At 57.7% G+C, this 21247-nt stretch overlaps 1 protein-coding gene across 1 annotated transcript; it reads right to left on the bottom strand.

Annotated features, from left to right (window-relative positions):
- Positions 1-92: 92 nt before the first annotated feature.
- Positions 93-20735, bottom strand: MAP4K2 (mitogen-activated protein kinase kinase kinase kinase 2). Its single transcript, XM_067543910.1, is given in 33 exon segments — positions 93-1615; positions 2630-2685; positions 2904-2974; positions 3309-3395; positions 3484-3552; positions 3893-4070; positions 4334-4437; positions 4596-4654; positions 5689-5812; positions 6217-6277; positions 6467-6546; positions 7072-7156; positions 7279-7320; positions 7601-7713; positions 8313-8472; positions 8557-8587; positions 9005-9043; positions 9462-9502; positions 9813-9871; positions 10327-10405; positions 11549-11656; positions 12066-12147; positions 12325-12352; positions 12355-12386; positions 12647-12778; positions 13255-13327; positions 14192-14234; positions 14724-14771; positions 15218-15273; positions 15851-15915; positions 16177-16267; positions 16715-16772; positions 20452-20735. Coding segments are annotated over 33 exon segments (2562 nt in total). The 5' UTR covers positions 20572-20735; the 3' UTR covers positions 93-1527.
- Positions 20736-21247: the final 512 nt, after the last annotated feature.

Here is a 21247-nt window from a genome sequence, read left to right as displayed (position 1 = left end):
CTACTGAGGTGAGGGTATGAAAGAGGAGGCAGAACCGCTGGAACAGCTGTGGAGCTGGACAGGCAAAGGGGTCCCAGGGGCTCTCCCCGCAGTGATTCACCCCATTAACACCAAGCACAGGAGACGGGTTTAATATCAATCTCTCTTTATCTTTTAAATAGCTTTTTTTTTTTTTCCTTCAAGTTTGGTTTCTTTTATCCATAAATTCCAGCTTTCAGTTAAAAACCCCACAGAGAAATTAGCAAAACGGTAAGGGAAGCTTCCACTGCCTCAGTTAGTAGAGCCATTGGCCCCAGAATCCCGTCTCTGTCATGCTGGCAGTGGGGATTGGCACGGGTTTCCAAGGGAGCAAAAGAACAAGGCATCCCAGCCGCCAGCCAATGCAACACACTGCCCGCCAACCAAGTACTCTGGGTCATTTCGCAGCAATCAGTCATCCATCCACCCACCCATCTTTTCACACTCAAAATACCAGTCATGCCAGCCATGCACCCAACCCCTCCATAGCAGACTCACTCAAATCTCTCTTACACCAATCAGTCACCCACTCTGCCAAGCCATTGGTCTGCTTACTAACCCAGTCCTCACCCCCCCACTGCACCTGCCCCATCAACCAAATCTATATTTCTCCCCACTCAACCCAAGCACTGCCCCAGCCACTTCCACATCAACATCAACATAGCCAACCAAACTTTCTCACTTCGGCCTCAACCACCACTAAGCATTCAGGCTTTCTCAGCCACCAGCCAGCTACTCCAAGCAGCCAATATGGACGCCCAACCACCCATCAGAACCCATCCAGCCAAGCACTCAGCCCAACCACTATTAAAATATTCACACAGGTATCCCAGCCACTGATTAAATTCAATAGGTCTGTCCCACTTCAGGCACTGCTTGTTGCTCACACCTTGAACAATGAGACACAGAATTGCTTTCCCACTCTTTTTGCAAATGAAGGTGGGTGCCAGATTTCTGGACCATAAGTGCTACATAGGGAATGCAACGCACCCCACTAGAAAACCGATTGTCTTCACATTGAAAGTTGGAGGAGGTCACGTTCACACCCTGGGTCTCTGGAAGACAGCTTCTTAGGCTTAAGTCCTAGGGTGGAGGGAGGGAGGGAGGGAAGAGGAAGCATTCAGCAGGCACAAGTATCAGTCAAGATAGACTGTGAGGTGTCTTTGGACTGGCCAGTGGTCAATTATTGCAGACATCAGGGTCTCAGGAGATGCTGGCCCTAAAAGGGGAGAGGGTATCTCTCCATACACTCCTGAAAAGCAGGGATATCTCAGGAAGACTTTGGACAACAAGACAACTGGACTGTAGAGTTTATAAAGTGGAAGCCAGCTGACGTGGATTTCCACAGCAGGAGAACGGCCCCGTTCACGGGAATAGTTCTCTGAGGCTTCCGCTACCTGTGCTTCTCCACTGTGCTTCTCAGCTATCAGTAGTTTAAATATCACAGCAGGATTTCCACCTGCTCTGCATCCAGTCAACGTGGGATGTTGGAAAGGCAGCTCCACCCACTCAGTAGCTGCTCTCGTGTCCCGTTAGGATGTAGAGGTTGCTGTGAGCCAAAGGATTCTCTGTGGGTGTGCTCTCCAGGATGATATCTCTGGGAGGAGGAGTAGAGGCCAGAGCAGTGAGTGAACATGGAGACACAGATGGTCAGGGCACGTTTTGAGCAGAGCAGGAGGACTGGTAACCCAAACCTGACTGGTGACATGCTGCTCCCAAGCAAGGAACACAACCCAGCAAAGCCAGCCCCACCCATGAACATACCCAGCCGCCCAACTCAGATTTCTGTCCCAGTCCTGCAGCCATGAATGCAAGCCACCTACACACAAAACCAACCCACCACGCCACTCCAGCCCCACAACCCAGGCCGCCATGCAAAACCAGCCCCCAAACCATGAATGCATCCCAAATGCCATGCAAAACCAGCCTCTCCAACCCAACTATGCAAAATCAACTCTTGCTTCAAGTGCTGGGCACATTTCTCTGACCTCACCATTTCTAATGTAAACATAGCAGCATTTTATGTATTATATAAAGCCCAGCCAAATGAAGAGTGTGCCACTCCCTGCACACGGTTCTTCCCTGGCAAGATCATGAGAGAACCACCACTACTTTATGCTTAATGCGCTACTGGCACTGATGCTGCAATAGTAAGCACAGCACAAGATCCTATATAGAATAGAATAGCTTCATCCCAACCTTGCGAACCCAGCAGCACATCCACCATGCAACCTCCACCTAGCCCAGAACACAGCCCAAACCGTGACAAAGAGCCATGCATCCTCAAAACAAGCCTGCAAATCCACCAGTCATGCAACATCCAGCAGGAACGGGCACAGGATAGACACCGTAGAAAGTGCAAGGTGGAGACGTGACCGAGGCCCAAGGAAGAGAAGGTCAGAGCTCCTGGTCTTCCACTCCCCAGATCATTTTCCCTTCCAGCCTTGCAACAGGTTCCTATCAATCACACAGCTAGATGTGGGGTGGCCAGCCAGAGTGGGGCAGCCACACCACTTGATCAGAGGGTGGATAGAGCAAGACAAGAATCCTCTGTTGGTGGTGCATTCCCCCCGCCACGTGGTCTGACTGCATCCACACTTTGGGGCCTCACCTGTTGGCTCCTAGCACCCGAAACATCCTAGATTTATCTGTGATTTCTTGGGTCACCTGTCCAGGAGAGAAGGGTCAGATCAGCACAGAGTTCTCCCAGCTCAGCCCATCTCCATCCCACCCAAACCAGGGCGGTGGGGGAAAAGGGGACAGATCCTGTGCCAGGTGGTCTCCATCGAGAGCGATGCCACCTTCATGCATCATGTCCAAGTTGATTCCCACTCTTTGGGGGAAAATAGGAAGACACGTCCACCCAAGCCACGACCCGCACTCACCTCATTGCCCTCCAGGCTGCGGCCCTGCATGCCATGTTTCCAGAAGGCCAGCACGCTGTCTTGAAGGCACACTGCGGTGGGAGGGACAGAAAGATGGGGGTGAGCGGTGGGTGGCATGGCCAACACCCATCTTGGGGAAGCTGGCAGGCAGAGGATACTGCTACCAGGGCAGGGAAGAGGGTGCAAGGAGCTGCCCCAGGCTATGGGGCTCAGGGATGGCACCCAGGAGGGAGGAATGGAAGACTGAACAATCCCTGAGGTCACCCGGCCATTGTGTGGAGACTGCCATGCAAAGTCAGCCCCTCCATGGTGGCCTGGGTTGGGGTGCTGGAGTGGGGGGGACTGGAGCGTGGGAGACAGGCAGCCTAGTGGCAGCTCCTCCCCAGGAGACGTCCCTTCACTCACCGATTGTCTCAATGGGGAAGTTGAAGGTCAGCTCTGGGGCCAGGGATCTCTTGGGGGCCCCACACAAGTTCACCATCCTTACACCGCCTGCGGGGCAAAGAAAGGGTGAGGCTGTTAGCGCTGGCCGTGGCCAGGGCTGAGAGAACCTGGGGGCTGTGCCGGGTGAGGGACTTACGCTCAAAGCAAACAAGGACCGTGTCTCTATCCATCTGGGTCACGTGGCTGGCCACTCTAGACACCCCATCTGGAATGACAGCAGGAGAGAAACATTGAGACTCTAGGGGAGCTGGTGCCCTCTAGTGGGGAAAGGTTCCAGACCTCATTCCGCCCCTTCCGAGCCAGCCAGTTCCCCAGCCCAGGGGGCAGATCAGACCCGTCACCTACTAGAAAGGAAAGGCCGCATGTCCCATTCTTCACTTTGGGGCCAGATGGAAGCTGTTACCCCTAGAAAGGAAAGGCCCTGAGTCCCATTCCCTGCCTCCCCTAAACCAGCCAGTCAACCCCCTGTCAGCCCAAGGCCAATGTGTGCTGGCACCCCCAGAGGGGGAAGGCCCCTGTTGCATTTGCTCTTGAGCATCTCTTACCTGCAGGGCTCTCGGTGCTGAGGCTGGAGTTGGTGCTGAGCGAGAGGACGTTAAACTCCAGCTCCTGGCCCGGCTGCTCTCGGTCCACAACACACACACAGACCTGGGGGTACTCTTCCGTCTCCACCACAAGCAGCTCAAACAGATTCAGGGGCATGGGCAGGACCGCAGGGAAGTGCTGGGGTGAGGGAGGGGAGGCTGAGATCTCAACAGTGACGGGTTCTCCCATGTGGCGAGCTTCTCTAGGGCAGTGCCCGGTCAGTGAAAAGGCCCTGGCAAGTTTCCCCCACTAGAGCAGCATCCAGTCTAGGGCAAGTGTTGCAAGCTTCCCCCCCGAGCAGTGCCTGGCAGATTTTAGCTCCACGCAGGCCTACAACAGAGTCAATGGGAATCTAGGGTTCACCAGTGGCTCCGGCACCCCTCTTTCCCCTCCAGACCTACCTTCAGCAGCATGAACTTTTGCAAGGGCTCGTACCACTGCAACAGCACCAGGCTTGAGGGGAGAACAGCGCACAAGAAGGTGTTGCCGGAATAGGGGTTCCGAACTGAAAGGCAACTAAGGCAAGTGAGTAGGTTCCCCAGGGGGAGGACAATCAGCTGCAGGGTTCCCCCTGCCCCCAGGGAGACAGTGATCTGGCCCACAGGACGCACCCCAGGAGAGGAGTGTGTCCAAGAGCCAGTGGCGCATAAGGATCACACTCACCCACTTGGCACTTGAGGCAGCCCTTGGTATCTGCTAGCTTGGAGGAGAGTGCAAACTTCCTGCAGGGAGGAAGAACAGAACAGAAGGAAGGAATGAGTGGCCAGTGGAGGACAAAAGAGGGCAGGATGAGAGGAGAAAGGATTCTATAGCCAGGCATGATGCAAAGCCATCCACAGCTACCCTGAGGGGAGAACTGTCCGCCAGCTAACCCACGGAACTCTCCGCTGCAAGATAGCAGAGATGCAAAGAACTGGAGGAGGGGTGAAGGAAGGAGGGGGGAGTTTTCAGCATGGCTGCTGCTAGGATTGTGAGACTTACCCAGGCACCCCTCATGATTAGACTGACTATAACAAGGGTTATTCCGGACTCCTAGGAACACAAGATCCACTAGACTGGATCAGGCTAGGGGCCCTCTAGGCCACTATCCTGTCCCTGACAATGGCTAGCCCCAGCTGCTTCAGAGGAAGCCCCACATCTAATTGGCCATCCATGAAGGTCTCATCTTAAACCTTCAAGCAGAAGGATTTAGCTTCCTTCCAAATTTGTTAGCATTAGCTAATCTGAATCTGATTGTTCTCATTCTCCACGGAGTGCCCAGTCCCTCTGGGAAACTCACTATGTTCTTAGCCTCAGTGCCAGCCAGCGACAGAGAGTGCTGGAAGCACATCACACACTGCCCGAAAGGCAGGTTTCAGGGCGTGAATACAACCAGGGAGATGAGGAAGGTGTTTCCCCACCCAAGGTAGCATTGGACAATGAAGCATCCAGCACATGCTACAGCTGAAGACAGGAGACCAGAATAGACAGGCCTATTGGTCTGGTTCTAGATGGCAGGCATGAGGTCGGGGCGGGATACTGACCCGGATGGAGCCAGGGTGGCAGTGGGGGAGAGGGGATACCAGGTTACATGGACCCATTGAGCTAATCCAATGGGATACTGAGCCCTAAGGGAACACGAGGGGATTTCAGCTGGAAGTGGCCAATTACAGGGCCATGAGCCAATGCTCATGAGCAGGCACGGTCCCTGTCAGGGGATTGGCCCTCCCTCCCTCTGGGCTCTGTGGGGTTTCAGACGGGGAGCCAAGCACAGCACCTGGGGATGATGCGCTCAGTCAGGCGGTTGGTGGCGATGGAGAGCGGGACCTGCCGCTTCTGCAGCTGCCTCCGCTGCTCAAAGAGGCCCAGGAGGTTGTGAGAGGAGATCTGGGGGGATTTCCCTGCACAGAGAGAGCAGCATTAGATGCCTGGGATGGCGCATCCTAATGTGCTGTCTTAAGGGAACTGCACCCAGCTCTGCCGGAGCCCCTCCCACCCACAGCCCCCCTATCTCAGCCCGAGCTCCCCACACCCAGCTCTGCCAGAGCCCCTCAACCCCACCCACAGCCCCCCCATCCCAGCCCGGGCTCCACACACCCAGATCTGCTGGTGCCCCTCAATCCTCACTCTCAGTTCCCCCATCCTAGCCCTGGGCTGCCTCAGCCCTTCCATCTCCCACACCTCTGCTGATGCCCCGTGATAACTTGTATGACATCTGTGTACCTCACAGCAGCTGTAGCCAAATGAATGCACAATTTCTGAACTGCAAGGAAGCAAAGAGCCGGTGCCACTCCTACTCACTCACCTGCTAAGGAGAGCAGCACGTTGTTCATACAGTACAGCCAGGAGCACCTGTGGGGCAGGAGCTGGGGGGGGACAGACAGACACCTCACCCATTAGCTCTTCAGTCACATTTGAGTCAGCTTAATCAGGAAATTCCATGCAGCGCTGTCATTATCACTGCCCATATTGCCCATCCTTTAGTTCATTACTCTCTGCTCCCCACAGCGCCCCCTCCTGGGCGAGGCCAGGAGCTCTCACAGCATTCATCTCACCTTCTCCATGGTGTCCTCGTGGAGTTCGTGCAGGTTGAGTGTGTAAATCCCCTCCTCAGCCCCAACCACCAAGTATTGATCTGAAACAAGGCCAGCCAGAGTTAACTTTGGGGGCGGGGGCTGGATTCCCACTTAGAAGCCAGCAGTGTGTCTGCTCCCCTCCTACCCACATGCCCCTCTTCACCCCAGTGGCTGGGAGCTTAGAGCTGGTACCCGGGGCTGGAGGGAGGAATCAAGTCCCCAGATTAGCTCAGCTATGATGAAGGTGGAGGATGCAAACCCCCAAGGGCAGTAGGGAAACAGGAGGGTATAGGGCAGTGGTTTTCAACCTGAGGTATGTGAACTCTTGGGGGTCCGCTGACTATGTCTAAGATTTCCAAAGGGGTCCACACTTCCACTTGAATCATTTAGGGATCCACAAATGAAAAAAGGTTTAAAACCACTGGAATCGGGGGAAATTGAACTAGTGCATCGGTGAATTTAGTGTGGGAGGAGAATCAATCTTCTCCCCCCAGTTCCAAATGAAGCACCTCGGGGGAGATAAGGTTAATACAGACATCAGGGGGCAGAGAGCTGAGTCAGAGACAGACGGGCCAGGGGCCTACCTCGTGTTTCTGGGTGGATCCACGTCACAGCTGAGTTGATCTTTAGAGGGCAGCCGTTAAAGACTTTGGAAAAGCAAGCACCCATCTGTGAAGGAGAGACTAGGTGGGAGGTTGGCCTGAGTATCCAGGAGCTGCCCGCATTGGCTAATGCTCCTGCCCCCTCCCTACAGGACCCCCTGCTGGGAGAGGCTGAGGAATGGCACTTACATGGACTTTGGGGGTAGGGGGCAGCCCATGGCAGCTGGATCTCTGAAAAAGAGAGAAAGCCAGTCAACCTCAGACACCACCAAAAGAAGGCACCAAGAGCACCGGGGCACCAGCCAACACCCAGACATCAAGCCAAAACCCAGAAGCCCTGACTCCCAGCCCCCTGCTCTAACCACTGGATCCCACTCCCCTTCCGGAGCAGGGGATAGAATCCAGGCATCCTGCTGCATTGTTGCCTATGCACCACGACTACCACGCCTCCCCCTAACCTCTTACCCTCCGCTTTCTACCCAGCCCTGCTCCCCTGGTGGTTTGCACCTACCTCTGTCTCCTCCCTCTTCTTCATGGTGGCCCATTCAGTGGAAAGCAGTGAGGCTCCAGGCTCTGGGGAGCCAGTGTGCAGGGCGGTTGGGACATCACCTGACTCTGGGCTGCCTGGAGGTGGGGACACACACAGCACCTGCCTATCAGAGACAGCTCTGCCCTCCTGAGTGGCAATGGGGTCCATTCGCAGTTCTCAGTCCTACCCCGGAAATCCCTGCTTCTTGCCTGGGTTAGACTGTGGTGCTTAAACAGCCCTGGTATCCCCCGCAATCATCGTGGCAGGGGCTCCTCTGGGCTCCTCCATAAAGTGCCACACATATACTCCACCTTAGCACCCACCAATGCGCCCCCCGAACTAGGGTCATGGTGTGAGGGGAGCAGAGTCCCAGTAGCCCGTTCAGCCCCCTGGCCTCTCTGCCAGTAAGGTAAGTGTGATGGGGGGCCCCATCCTGCTAGGGACCAATGGGCTGAGATCCAGCCAATTCGTCTCACAGGTGGGAATGACTTTCATTCACTACAGAGCTGGAGCCTGTACACAGCTGGTGCTCCCTAGAGGGGAAAGGCCCTGTGTCCCACTCCTAACCCATGAGCCAGCGAGTCCTCCACCCAGCTGGATTGGAGCTGGCTCCCCCTAGAGGGGAAGGCCCTGTACCCAATTCCCTGCCCCCTGTGAGCCAGCCAGTCCGCCCACCCTGTGTCAACCCCAGTACCTGGTGAGGTCTGTCTCCCTATGGTCTTTGAGCCATCCTGAGGCTCCACGCCCCCCAGCTCCCAATCCATCAGATCCCAAAGTGATGCCCTCTTGATTGTTCCCGTCTCATCCTCAGGAATACAGTGGCGGTCCACAGGCTGATCCTCTGGGGTGGGAACCTGGGCAGAGAGACAGTCACAGAACTGGGGGGACTTATGCCATGGCAGAGAGCTGCCTGGGGAGATGTGTGCAGAAGAACTTACCTGTCTCGACGCTGGACGGATGGTCAAACTCCTGTAAGGGAAAGACAGAGAGAAGAGTGGGGGGAGGCAGGGGTCAGAGAGGGGCAGCCCCTTGTGAGGAAAAATGGGGATGATGCTGTGGGGGAATTCCCTGATATGGGGAAGTGTTTGACATTCCTCCCTATCATGTTCCAGACCTGGGACTGAGAAAAGGGGGAATCAAAGCAGCTGCGGAGAGTGGGGTCTATTGCCCCTACTTTCCAAAAGATCCCAAGAGCCACCCCCACCACACATACACCAGGTGCATCTCTGTGAGGGAGAGTGGCAAGGATGCTTGGGAAACTCTATTGGGGGGAAGGGAGCCTGCATTATTACCCCCCACTGAAAAAATCTGATCTCTATAGCTTGGTGGGAGATGAAGGGACCCTCCCACCCCCTCCTTATCCCAGGCACTGAGTCCCAGCTTTACCTTTCCTCCAGCGCCTCCTCCACAGACTGCAGGAGACTCCTAAAGTCAAGGACAGAGGGTGGAGATACAGACAATATTACCCGCACCCCCAACCCACTAGACTGCCCTCCCCTCCCAGTGCTGGGATAGAACCCAGGAGTCCTGGCTCCCAGCCTCCCCTGCAGTAACCCGCTAGACCCCAGTGGGCTAGTCCTTCACAACACTGGAAACCCAGAAACAGAGCCACCCCCATCCTCAGAGCTGACTAAATTGCCTGACAATCTACCTCCCTGCTTGGAGCCCTCAACCCCCTTGTTCCCACCTTATCCAGTAGGGGGCGCTGCTCAATTTCCCATGCCCTCACCCCAGGACACTGAGAACTGTGACGCTGCCAGTCAGGACAGGGAGAGGCAGAGCTTTGAACCCAAGCCTCCATCAGGGAAGCCTTGAGACCCCCTCCCCCAGAACAGATACTTACTCTTCAGCTCCTAGCAACGTCCAATCATCATCCTCTTCCCTCTGGGGAAGGATAAGACTTGTAACCCATAAGGAGTTACCTGTTCCCCACAGGAGCCCCTGATGGGAGAGGCCAGGGCTGGAGTAGCTGGGAGCTCCCCCCATTGCCAGCGCTCCTGCCCCATTCCCCACAGCACCCCCTGCTGGGACAGGCCAGGGCTGGATTAGCCAGGAGCGCCCCACAGTGCCCCCCTGCTGGGAGAGGCCAAGGTCACAGTAGCTGGGAGCTGCCCCCCCCCACCAGTGCTCCTGCCCTGCTCCCTACAGCACCCCCTGCTGGGAGAGGCAAAGAATTAATGGTGTTTCCACTCACCGGACCACAACATGGTTCCGTTTCCTTTCTCAGTGGGGGCCCGAATTTAACTTGATTAACTGAAAATCAAAATGATACAAATTGGCTCATCTGCTGATTGAGGTGCGCTCCGTTCCCTGCTGGGCTCCAGAGCAGCTTGGACTACAGGGAGGCATCAGCTGTAATTCAGGGGTGCGGCAAACAGCCCTGCGGCTAACCACTCCTGTTTTTTGAAGACCCTGTGAACCCCAGCATCCGGGCCAAATCCCAGCTCTGGGAGATTCCATTTTTCTTGTCCCTCTTCCCCCCGCCCCCACTGCAGTTCCAGTTGGATTTAGGATTCATCTTCACTTGCCTAAGCTGTTGTGCAACCCCGCTTCCCACCCCAGAAGCAGATGCACCTCAGCCCCATGTGATGGATCCCTGAATAAACAGTCTGTGGGTGGGCTGGGGAGGGTGACTGTGCAGGGGTGCTTGGATCTGGGTATACCGGTTTTGGGGCAGCAGGGATGATCCCCAGTTTGAGGTAACTTACACTGGATTTCGGAGAGAGTCCGTTCTGCCTGGCCATGTGCCCCATGGGAGTGGATTTTGTCCGGGAACATGTCATAAGCCTTATAGGAAACAGTGGGGGGGAAGGAGGGCAAGGAGATTTGGAGGGCACACACACAGACAGGATGGGGGAGAGGGGCAGAGAGATGGGGAGGAGTTACTTATAGTCCATTTCAAGCCCCCAGCTCTCATACTGCACCTCCCGCCCCTCTTCCCAGCCAGTTCACAGAACTGGGCCCAGTTGCTTTAGTGCTGTGGGGCTGGATTGTAATGGTTGAGGGGCAGTGGCGTACCATGGGTCTCCAGCGCCCGGGGGCCAAGTCTACATTTGCGCCCACCCAGACCTCACTCAGCCTGACCCCCCCAGTGTAGGACAGGAGGGGTCCCGGTGCTGCCCCCCAGCTGCCCCAGGGAGGGGTGGTCTGTACATGCGGAGGAGGATGAGGCTGGGGGGGGCGCAAATGCAGGCCTGGCTCGCCACCCGCTCCCCCGCACTTACCCACCGCATGGCGCACAACTCTCCTGCTCCAGCCCCGCTGCCCGACACCAGCTTGGATGGGGGCGGCCTCATCTCCTAGCCTGGGGAGGGGGGCTTGGGCTGGCTCTTCATGACATGCGGTGGGGGGGAGGGGGCGAGAAGTACTGAGGGGCACCCCTCAGAGCTTCCTGCACCCCCTGCACATTGTGAAGGGCCGGCCCGGCACCTCCCCACCCCAAGGCCGGCTCCCGGGGTCCTGGCCCCCCCCGTCCCCTCTCAGTACGCCACTGTTGAGGGCGGGGGGAGGCGGATTGGGGTAAGTGCCAGCTCGACACCCCCCAGGGACCCAACACACACAGTCCCATGCATCCCCAGAGCGGGGGGTAGCATCACAGGGAGCTGCATGGTGCACAGGGCTGCCCAGTCGCTGGTCAAATACCACGTCAGGATGGGGAGATTTCTACCAATCCCCCCCCCGCGCATCATCTCTGTGCAACAGGCTTCATCTTAAGGGGGGGTAGGTAGGGGGCTGGACCCTGGGATGGGGAAGTCATAGGAGCCAGACTGCCCCCCCCCACTGGCTGGTTGTCATGGTAATCGGGCCTAGTGACCCTAACAAAGCCAGTCTCAGCTGAGCGCCAGCTGCGGGGGGATGGGTCAGTGCCAGGGAGGCTAGAGGGGGCAGAGGCATAATGGGGAGTCCTAGTGTCTTCCCCATGGCAGGTACCTCAAAGTCTCCATCATCCAGGGAGGGGGTAGCCAGGTCAGGGCTGTTGACCTTGTCCAGTAACTCGATGACCAGGGCGCGGGCAAGGGTCTGGGTGGTGAAAGGGTGCTGGGGGGGACAGGAGGTCATGGCACTGAAACAGGGAAACTAGCGGTCCCCCAGGCAATTACCCCCCTGCTCAACATAGCATGCCCCATTTCCCCACCCCCAAGTCCCCCATCTCTCCCCAGAGACACACCATGCCTCAACCCCCATCCACACACAGTGCCCTCAACTCTCCCCCCAGCCCCTACACATCTCATGCCCTGATCTCTCCTTGACACATCACACATCCCCACTGCCCCCACGCCCTACACCTCCTCCCGCTCAGCACACCCACAACCTGCCACACTGAACCCCCATTTCTCTGACACACACCCTGTCCCCCAATAGCCCGCAGCTCTTCCCACCCCACTGCCCCCATTGTCTCACTCCAATTATGCCCCTGCTCAGCCACCACCCCCTTCAGCCGGTTCACCTGTAAGAGTTTTTCTGATGTGGGTCGCTTTTTGGGGTTCTTGGTCAAGGCGAGTTTGAGGAAGTGGTGGAATTCAGGGGACCTGGGGGGGCAAATGCAGATCAGCAAACCCCACTGAGTCCCTAGGGAGACCCACAGCTCTGCCAAGCCCCCCAATTCCCCATCACTTTTAAAACAGAATCCTCACCCTCCAGCCCCAGCACTCCTGCCCAGCTCCCTACAGCGCGCCCTACTGGGAGAGGCTGGCAGCAACACTCACCAATGAGCTTTGTCTTTCAGTTTAGGGGTTGGAAGCTGCTCTTGGACATGAGCATCAGAGCCCTGCAGAGAGAGAGAAATCAGGGGGCAGGGGAAGCAGACAGACAGAACCAGAACTGGAGGGTTGCCAGGGAGATACACAGAGCCAGGTGGCTGCCACGGGGCTCAATCCCAGATCTTCCCTTGCATCCATCTCTGCCTCCAATAGCCCACCCCGATTCTCCTCCACCATTGCACCCCACCCCATCACCTCCTCCCTGCTGGGGAGGGGAGAGACCAGCTGGGCTCATGCCAAGGGGGTGCTCTGCCCTTTGCCCTCTTACCTCATGGGGTGAAGATCGAAAAGTGGGGGCTGCAGCTCGGCCAGCTCGATGGCGGTGATGCCGATGGCCCAGATGTCACACAGCTGGTTGTAGCCGCCCTTCTTCTCCACTGCGGCCACCTCGGGGGCCATCCTGGATGGGAGAGGGGCCGCAGACCAATCAGACAACACCAGACCATATACAAATGGGATTCCGGCATCCCACTATATCCATGACACCCTCCCACACCAGCCACCCCTGAGATCCAGGCATTGGCTATACCCATGACAACCTCCCTCCCTACACACACACTCACCAAGCCACCAATGGGACCCAGCCATCTGCTCTGCTCACCAGCCTCTCTGCCCAATTCCCTAGCTGCTGGGCCCTCAAGGCAACCCCACGTCCCCCGGGCAGCACACCCTCCTCCATCTCCCACTCCAAACACCAAGTTGCTGCCTACCTCCTACCCCTCCCTCACCAAACCCCCTCCCCCAGGCTCCAAGACATCCCCGGATGGGGTGTCCCGACTGTCAGATAACAGGCTGGGATGCCCAGTTCACTCCACTCCCCCCACCATGTTCCCCTGGCGGCAGGAGCGAGGTGCCGGTGGGCGGGTGGCGAGGTACCAGTAGGGAGTCCCAATGAAGGATTTCCGCTTCGCCACTGATGCTGTCAGCTCAGCGGAGACTCCAAAATCCGCTGCAAGACAGAGAGCGGGAACAGGAAACCTCATTAGGGGGCGCTATGGGGAAGGGACTACATATGCAAAAAACCTAGCTGGCTTCAAAACTGAGCTTGATAAATGTTTGGAGGGGATGATATGATGGGACAGCCTAGTTTGGCAATTGACTGATCTTTGACTATTGGTGGTAGATATGCCAATGGTCTGTGATGGGACGTTTGATGGAGTGGGCTCTCGTTATTACAGAGAATTCTTTCTTGGGTGTCTGGCTGATGAGTCTTGCCAACACGCTCAGGGTTTAGCTGATTGCCATATTGGGAGTTGGGAAGGAATTTTCCCCCAGGGCAGATTGGCAAAGGCTCTGGGGGTTTTTTGCTTTCCTCTGTAGCATGGGGCACAGCTCACTTGCTGGTGAATTCTCTGTACCTTCAATCTTTAAACCATGATTTGAGGACATTAATAACTCCATCATAGGTTTGAGGTTTATTACAGGAATGGGTGGGTGAGGTTCTGTGGTTTGCACTGTGCAGAAGATCAGACTAGATGATCATATTGGTCCCTTCTGACCTTAGAGTCTATTAGTCTATATGCGTGTTATGGGTCTGTACAGTGCCTGGCACAATGGGTCATTAGTCACCACCATGGATGGGCAGACAGGTGGGTGCACACAGCTCTGCTGGTGCCCCTCAATTCTGACCCATAGCCCCCTACTCACCCAGCCCTGGGCTCTCCCCCCACCCCCTATTGGAACCCCTCAGTCCTAATTCACGGCTTCCTCCATGCCCCCCAGCTCTGCCAGTGTCCCTCAGTCCTGACCCACCCCTGGACCCCCTCCCACATACAGGGGTTCCAGGGTTACCATGGGGAAGGAGGCAACTCACCCAGTTTCACATCTCCAAAGAGGGTGAGTAGGATATTGGCTCCCTGCATCAGAAAGGGGAAAGCATCAGTGAGGGTGGGAAAAGAAATACTGTTCCACTGAAGCCACCTCCCCTACTAAAGCAGCCTGCTCTGGTGATGAACCCAAGAAGCTGGTGAAGGAGGGAAGGAATGTCACTCTGATCCTCCCACTCCCCAAGGCTTCTCCCACTACCTTTGTTAATCCTGGGAACAACCTGCTGCAGGATGTTACCACAGAGAAGGGCCCAGAGGTGGGGGGCAAACAGTCAGAGGACTGGGTTCTATTCGTGTCAACTTGAGAAGAGGGGATACAGAGATGATCCCCAGTATTGACCCAGCGATCTGATCTAGGGTGGTGTCTGTGTGGGGGGGGGATGCAGGGCTGAATGGGCCTGCGGGGCTGATCCAGGATGGCAGGGAGGATGGGGAAGGGATACTGGGCTGGATGGACCCATAGGTCCGATCCAGAGCAGTAAAGAGGGATGCGAGGCTGGATGGGCCCATGAGTCTCACCTTTATGTCCCGGTGCATCTTGCCCTTGGCGTGTAGGTGGCGCAGGCCCTGGAGGAAGAAGAATGACTTTCTGAGTGTCCCCCCTGTCCACACACGTTGCCACCCACTACCCAGTACTGATGTCCCAGACCCAGGAGAGGAGGCTGGTCCACTTGGTGTGCCAGCCCCTCGTGCCCCCTCTCCATGGCGACCAGGCTAGGGCCTGTGCTGCAGCTCACAGAGCTCTTCCTGCCACCAGGGACAGAGGAAGCTGCAGGGGAATCGACGGGAAACAAAGACTTCCTGCCTGGCCCGGGCCCCAGACACACAGCCCAGGTGTTTGGGCTCCCAGTGTCTTCCCCCTCCCCCCACAACCTCACTGTCCTCTCAGAGCTGGGAACAGAACCCGTGTGTCGGTCAGGCACTCACCCCCAATCCCACATGCCCCCAAGTGGGGGATTCACCCAGCACAGGCTTTGAACCCCCAATCTGATCCCCCAGCCCTGTTTACTCACCTGCAGTGTTTCTCTGCACACATAGGCAATCTGCTTCTCAGAGAGGGGCCCGGTGGCTGGAAGAGATGGACAGACACAGACAGACACACACCTCGGGGGTCACTATCCTCCTGCCACAATCCAACCACTCCCCAAATACGTCCCTCCACACCCTGATATCCCCCCAACCCTTTCCAATACCCAAGTACCCCACCCCCACAGCCTCCCAAACGTGCCCCCACACACAATCCAATACATCTGGCTTCTGCCTCATCACATCCCCCATGTCCTAACCCTGGCCCCAACTTCCTCCTATCCACCCCAACCCCCACAGGACCAGGAACCAGAGACGTTATGCAAACAGGAAGGGAAACAGACCAGAAAGTGAAACAGTCGCCTCTTTCTACAACATCCTGATAAGAAAACATTCTGTCCCCCAGAGTTAGAGCACCTGGGAACCAGGACTCCTGGGTTCAATCCCCAGCTCTGGGAGGAGAGTGGGACCTCATGCGTTAGAGCAGGGGGGCTGGGAGTCAGGCGTCCTGGGCTCTGTCCCAGGCACTGGAAGAGGAGTGGAGAAAAGATCCCAGGTATCCTGACTCCCTGCTGCTGCCCTCCCTCCCCATTTCTAGTTACACCAGGGCAGGGACTCACTGTGGTAGATTTCCTGCAGGGAGCCTCCTCCACAGAACTCCATGCAGATCCAGAGACGGTCATTTCTGCGTGACCAAAGGGAAGAGATGTCACCACAGCACCAAGATGCAGCCACCTCTGGGGTGGGGCCGTTTAAACTGACTTTTTGTGCAGGAAGTGAAGGAAAATCATGTAAAAGCCCCAGGGGGTGAGTGGGGGACTGAGGAATGCTGAACGGAGTGATCGGAGGTGAGATGTTACATAACGCCACTGTGGGATGCGCCCTGGCTCTGGGGGGAGAGCACTCCCACCCCACTCCCTGCAGCACAGCACCCCCAGCACGTCACCTGAGGTAGCTGCCAAAATATGCCACTACGTTGGGGTGCCCGCAGTCCCTCAGCGTCGTGATCTCCTGCTGGATGGAGCTGGTGTCATCCCCTGGGAATGAGAGGAGTTGGGGGTATGTCAGGGATAGGGGGGCTATGGGACCCCCCCAGCATCACCCCAGTGGAGCTGTGTCAGGGACATAGCAGGCTCCACAAGAGTTAACCCCTGCAAGCTAGCTGCAGTGCTCCCCGTTCACCCACGGAATTCCCTGCCACAGGGGGCCCAGGCAGCACCTGGCGCTAAAAAGGTTAAGGGAGGGTCAGGTCTGGTGATCACAGATTGTCCCTTATGGACCAAAGGAAAGCAGTGCGATGGGGGTGGGGAGAGCACTGGGGGCGATTCTGAGGTGCACCAGGGTGAGTCTTGGGGCTGATTTGGGGGTAGACTGAGGTAATTTAGGGGTTATTTAGAGACACACTGGGTGAGCTGTGGGGGCCACTGGGGCAATTTGGGGGGGCACTGGAGGAGTGATCCTGGTGGGGAGGTTCTGGTATTTACCTGGGTCCAGTTTGATGATCTTTATGGCAGCCAGCTCCGCTGTCTGGGTGTCCCGGGCCTAGGAACAGCGAAGGAGCCTCAGCATTAGCCGCCTATGCACGCACCCGCTGGGGTCGGGGGGTCGGCATCCAGTTCTTCACATCAGTGCCCCCCCTTCCTCTGGGCTGCAGAAGCAGGAGGTGGGGTGTCTCCCAGGTGCAGCCATCACACCCCTGGGGCTGGCATCCCCCCATTACCAGCCCAGACCCCACCGACATATCTTGTTGCCTGGCAGGCTCAGAAGTTCTCAGGCCCAGAGCTGCCCCCCCAGCCTCCTAGTGCAGAAGGATCCCCACTCCCCAAATAGCCCTGGGTCTATCTACCTTCCCCAATCAGCTCCCCCAAGCCCCAATTCTGAGCCTGAGGTTCAGGGGCCTGGAATCCCCTCTGCAGCCCTCCCTGAACCCCAGAGTTTGGGATCCCCCCAGCACAGCCCCCATCTCTCCTCCAACCAATCTGAGGACCTGTCTCCCCCAGCCCAGCCCCCCCACTTCCCTCTGAGTCGAGGGTACCTTTCCCTGCCCAGCCCCCTCTTGTCCCCCACACCAGCATTCTCCTCTTCCTCCCAATCTCAGGGTCTCTCCCCCTGCTCCCAGTTGTGGTTTCTGACACCAAAACAGCCTTGTTCAGGGCTTCCGGTTCCGATCCCCCCCAGCTGCCCTCCCCAGCACTTCCTGCCCCCTAACTCCACCCCATCCTAGGTCCTAGCTGCAGATGGGGCGGGAGGGGAAAGACAGATACCTCCCCATCCCAGCTGAACTCCCATCCCTGGGCAGGTAGGGCGTGTTGCAAAGTGCCCTTTTGTGCTGATGTCCAGAGACAAACAGACAGGAAGTGAACTCCCTGTGCCAGAACCCCAGGGCTGGGGGTGGCTCTCATCCCCCCTTCCCTCCCCCCAACCAGAGCACAGGCATGACAGGGCCGGGCACCTGCCCCAGCCCACAAACACAAATTAAGCTTCATCGCAGCACAGACGCCATCTCCACCCTGATGTTAAGCAATTTCCTTTTCACCCTCCCTGGCTTGTTCCATCACTCTGAGCCCAGCACCTGCCCGAGGCGTGCAGGAGGGAGAGAGGAATTCATGATTTCAGCTCTATAAAGAGCACTGGAGTAGGAAATGCTCTAACTACAAGACCCCACTTGCCTCCAGGAGCCCGAGAGAGAACCCAGGAGTCCTGACTCCCAGCAACCTCCCCACACCCTGAATCTCATGGACCCATAGGCCACAGTATACACTTGTAATCTACCTATCTATGCCCTGCATAGACCCCCTGTGTGAGATCAGGCCAGGCACTGCAAAGGCAGACTGAGCAACCATTCCTGCTACAAAGGACTCACAGGTTAATTAGACACAGGATGGGAAGGGAAATAGAGGCATCAAGAGAGGAATTGACAGGCCCAAGTTAAGTGGCAAAGTGAGACATAGAACCCAGGAGTCCTGGCTCCCACCCCCATAGACCACAGTGCAATGAACTCGCCATCTATGGACCCAGGCTGGGCGTCTCTCTCTCAAAGCTCCCAGCTGTGGACCAGGCAGGAGCAGAAAGGCATCGCTGGTGGGAGTCTGCACCCAGGCTGTGTAGGCAGCTGGACTGGATGCTGGGCCCAAGCCCTTGTGGCTTTCAGACCAGAGCACTAGGGGGTGCAGGCTTCCCAGCAACTATAGGCCCAGCTCATTGCCCACCCCGGGCTCCTTGCCTCCCTCCAACCCCAAAGCTCCCTGGCGCCACCCTCCCAGCCCTTCCATTGCAGGGACTCCCTGCAACTCCCCATCCCGCAGGCCAGGGGCTCTGTGCCCCCCATGCCAGGTAACCCATTCTCCCTCCCCATGCCAGGAGCTCTGTGCCCCCTTTCCCTCCTCTCCACACCAGGGGCTCAGTGCCTCCGGTTCCCCCCCCATGCCAGGGACTCGGTGCCCTCATTTCCTCTGTCAAACAAAAAGAATTTCTGAGTCCAAGCACGGAGTGGCTCCCCCTTCACTCATGAGCCTTCTCCTGACCCTGGCAGATCTCAGCTCAGCCACGGAGCCATCCCCGTGGGCCCAGCTCTGAGCGTCGAGGGTTAAGAACACGTGGCGGGGGAAGGGACCGCATAAAGATCGGCTATTATCCAGCAGGCAAGGGGCACAGAGCCTGCCTACCCCACACAACCCGGCTGCAGGACACCTTGGAGTCGGTACAATGGTAGCACACAACTAACTGGCAGCACAGGGCTTCTGGCCACCCTGCTGCCTGGAAAGGGTGAGCCGAGCCGTGGATCCCTCCAAGGGGCCTAAAATCGGTTCAGATCTGACCAGCCACAGCTATGGCACCTCAGGGGCTGGGGCCAGGGGGCAAAGGAGGCCTTGGGGCATGAACCCCGATTATCTGCTGCAAACGCCAGCTCCTGCTCAGCACGGCTCAAGGTTGGAGCTGGCTACAGAGGCTGTTGAATCAGGGCTAATCCCCAAGTGTCGGCCAGGCTAAGTCTGCGCCATGAGCCAGTATAGAGCCATTCCCCTCCCAGAGCTGGGGAGAGAACCCAGGAGTCCTGGCTCCCAGCCCCCCTGCTCAAAGCCACAACAGGTCACTCCATGCACCAGACCTCTCTCCGGGGGGCCTTCCCTGTTTCCCATCTCCCCACACCTTCCTGGTCTGGCAATGAAATGCCAGTTGCAGAGGTCTGAGTTTCTGACAGTTCCCCAAGCGGCTCCCCCACATGTCTCTGTCCATGCACAACTCTTTCCCAGCCCCCATGCCTGTAACCTCCCCCCACACACAACATGTGTCCTTCAGACCCGAACATCAGCCTCAGAATGCCCTGTGCACCTCCCCACCCACCCCCACAAGACCCTCCACCACCCCCTGCCCCACCCAGGGATCTCCACTGTAGGCATCTGGGTCTTGCCCCCATCCCAGGATCTCCACCCCCCATACACTGCTGTCCTGCTCTACCACCCAGGACAAGAACTCCACCAGGCACCCCAACCCCTAGCTTTCCCCCAGGCACCCAGTCCTGCTCTTAGCACAACCCCATACACCTCTGACCTCCATGCACCCCCAGTTCCCCTGCCTGCAACATACCTCCTAGCTTTCCCTGACTTTCCCAATGATCGTCCGACCTCAATTCCCTATGAACCCACAAATACTATAAGATCCTTCATCCACCCTAGTCTCCCCTTGTTTCTGGGATGGCCAGGCCTTCTCCCGAGTACCCCCACCTGGGCCCTTATTTCCCCCATTTACACCCCACTGTATCCCAGCTCCTTACCCCCCAGGCTACCCCTCCAAAGGCTGCATGATCTACCCTCCAGCCCCAGCTCTCCAGTGTCCCTAAGACCCCTGGACTCAGGTACCTCGCCAAAGGCCAGATCTCGTAGCTCCCTGCTACCCTTATCCTAGCTTCCCCGTGCCCCAGGACCCCCTCTGCGCTCCACCATGCCCCCCACACCCACCCCAAGTCTTTAGCACCCTCGTGCACCTCGGTCCCAAGCCCACTCCAAGCTGCCTGTGCGCCCCTCCTCTCCGGCCTGTAGGTCCCGTGCTCCCCCTTTCCGGCCCGTGCGCCCCGCGCTCATCCCCTGCGCCCCCCTCTCCCGCCCGTGCGCCCCGCGCTCATCCCCTGCACCCCCCCTCCGGCCCGTGCGCCCCGCGCGCTCCGCTCATCCCCTGCGCCCCTCCTCTCCGGCCCGTGGGTCCCGCGCTCCCCCCCGCTCACCTTGTAGACATCGCCGTAGGTGCCAGCCCCAATGCGCTGGATCAGCTCATAGCGGAGCCGGGGGTCCAGCAGAGAAACGTCCCGCAAGAGGTTCATGGTCCCCGAGGAGCCGCGGGACATCAGGCTACAGCGCGGCCTGGACCGGCTGGGGAACCAGGTGGGCGGGAAGTTGAGCCAGCCCTGCCCCCCTGGGGGCGGGGAGAGCGGAGGGGGTCACACCCCCAAACAGGGGGAGGGGAAAGAGGAGGGGACAAGCCCTGCCGATGGGTTGGGGGGGTCACCCCCCTAAAGGGGGAGGGGAGGGAAACATCCGTGCTGGTGGGGAGAGCAGACAGGGCAAGTATAGTGGGGGGCTGACACCCCCAAAGCCTGGATTGGGGGGGATGTAGAGTCACACAGCGCTCCTGCCCTGAGGAAAGGAGACTCCCTCCCCTCCCCTTAAAAAAAACAGAACCTGCAAAGAGCAGGGCCAACCCCCCCAGGCTTTACACTCACTCTGGGAGCAGAGTAGGACCAAGTGGGGGGGTTGGGGGCTCAGCAGCAGGACTCCTGGGTTCTACCCCAGCTCCAGCTGGGAGTCAGGACTGCTGGGTTCTGTACCCAGATCTGAGCAGCCCCTTTCCACGGCGTAGCTAGGCTAGGCCATTCACCCCCCATAGTCTAGGGGTACCATACCCTGGCTACACGCAGGCATGAAAATCCACACCTACTCTCCTTGCTCTGAGCTGAGCCGTAGCCACCTCCCACCCCCCTTTCCCACCTGGGGCCAACACCAAATTATCCTCCTCTGCTGCCA

Source organism: Emydura macquarii, unplaced genomic scaffold (genome assembly GCF_026122565.2).
Source record: "Emydura macquarii macquarii isolate MOO-44397 ecotype Brisbane River unplaced genomic scaffold, CSIRO-AGI_Emac_v2 contig_968, whole genome shotgun sequence".
In the NCBI taxonomy this organism is placed as follows: domain Eukaryota; kingdom Metazoa; phylum Chordata; order Testudines; family Chelidae; genus Emydura; species Emydura macquarii.
Note: the sequence above shows the minus strand (reverse complement) of the source record. Positions and strands in the feature narration are given on the sequence as shown.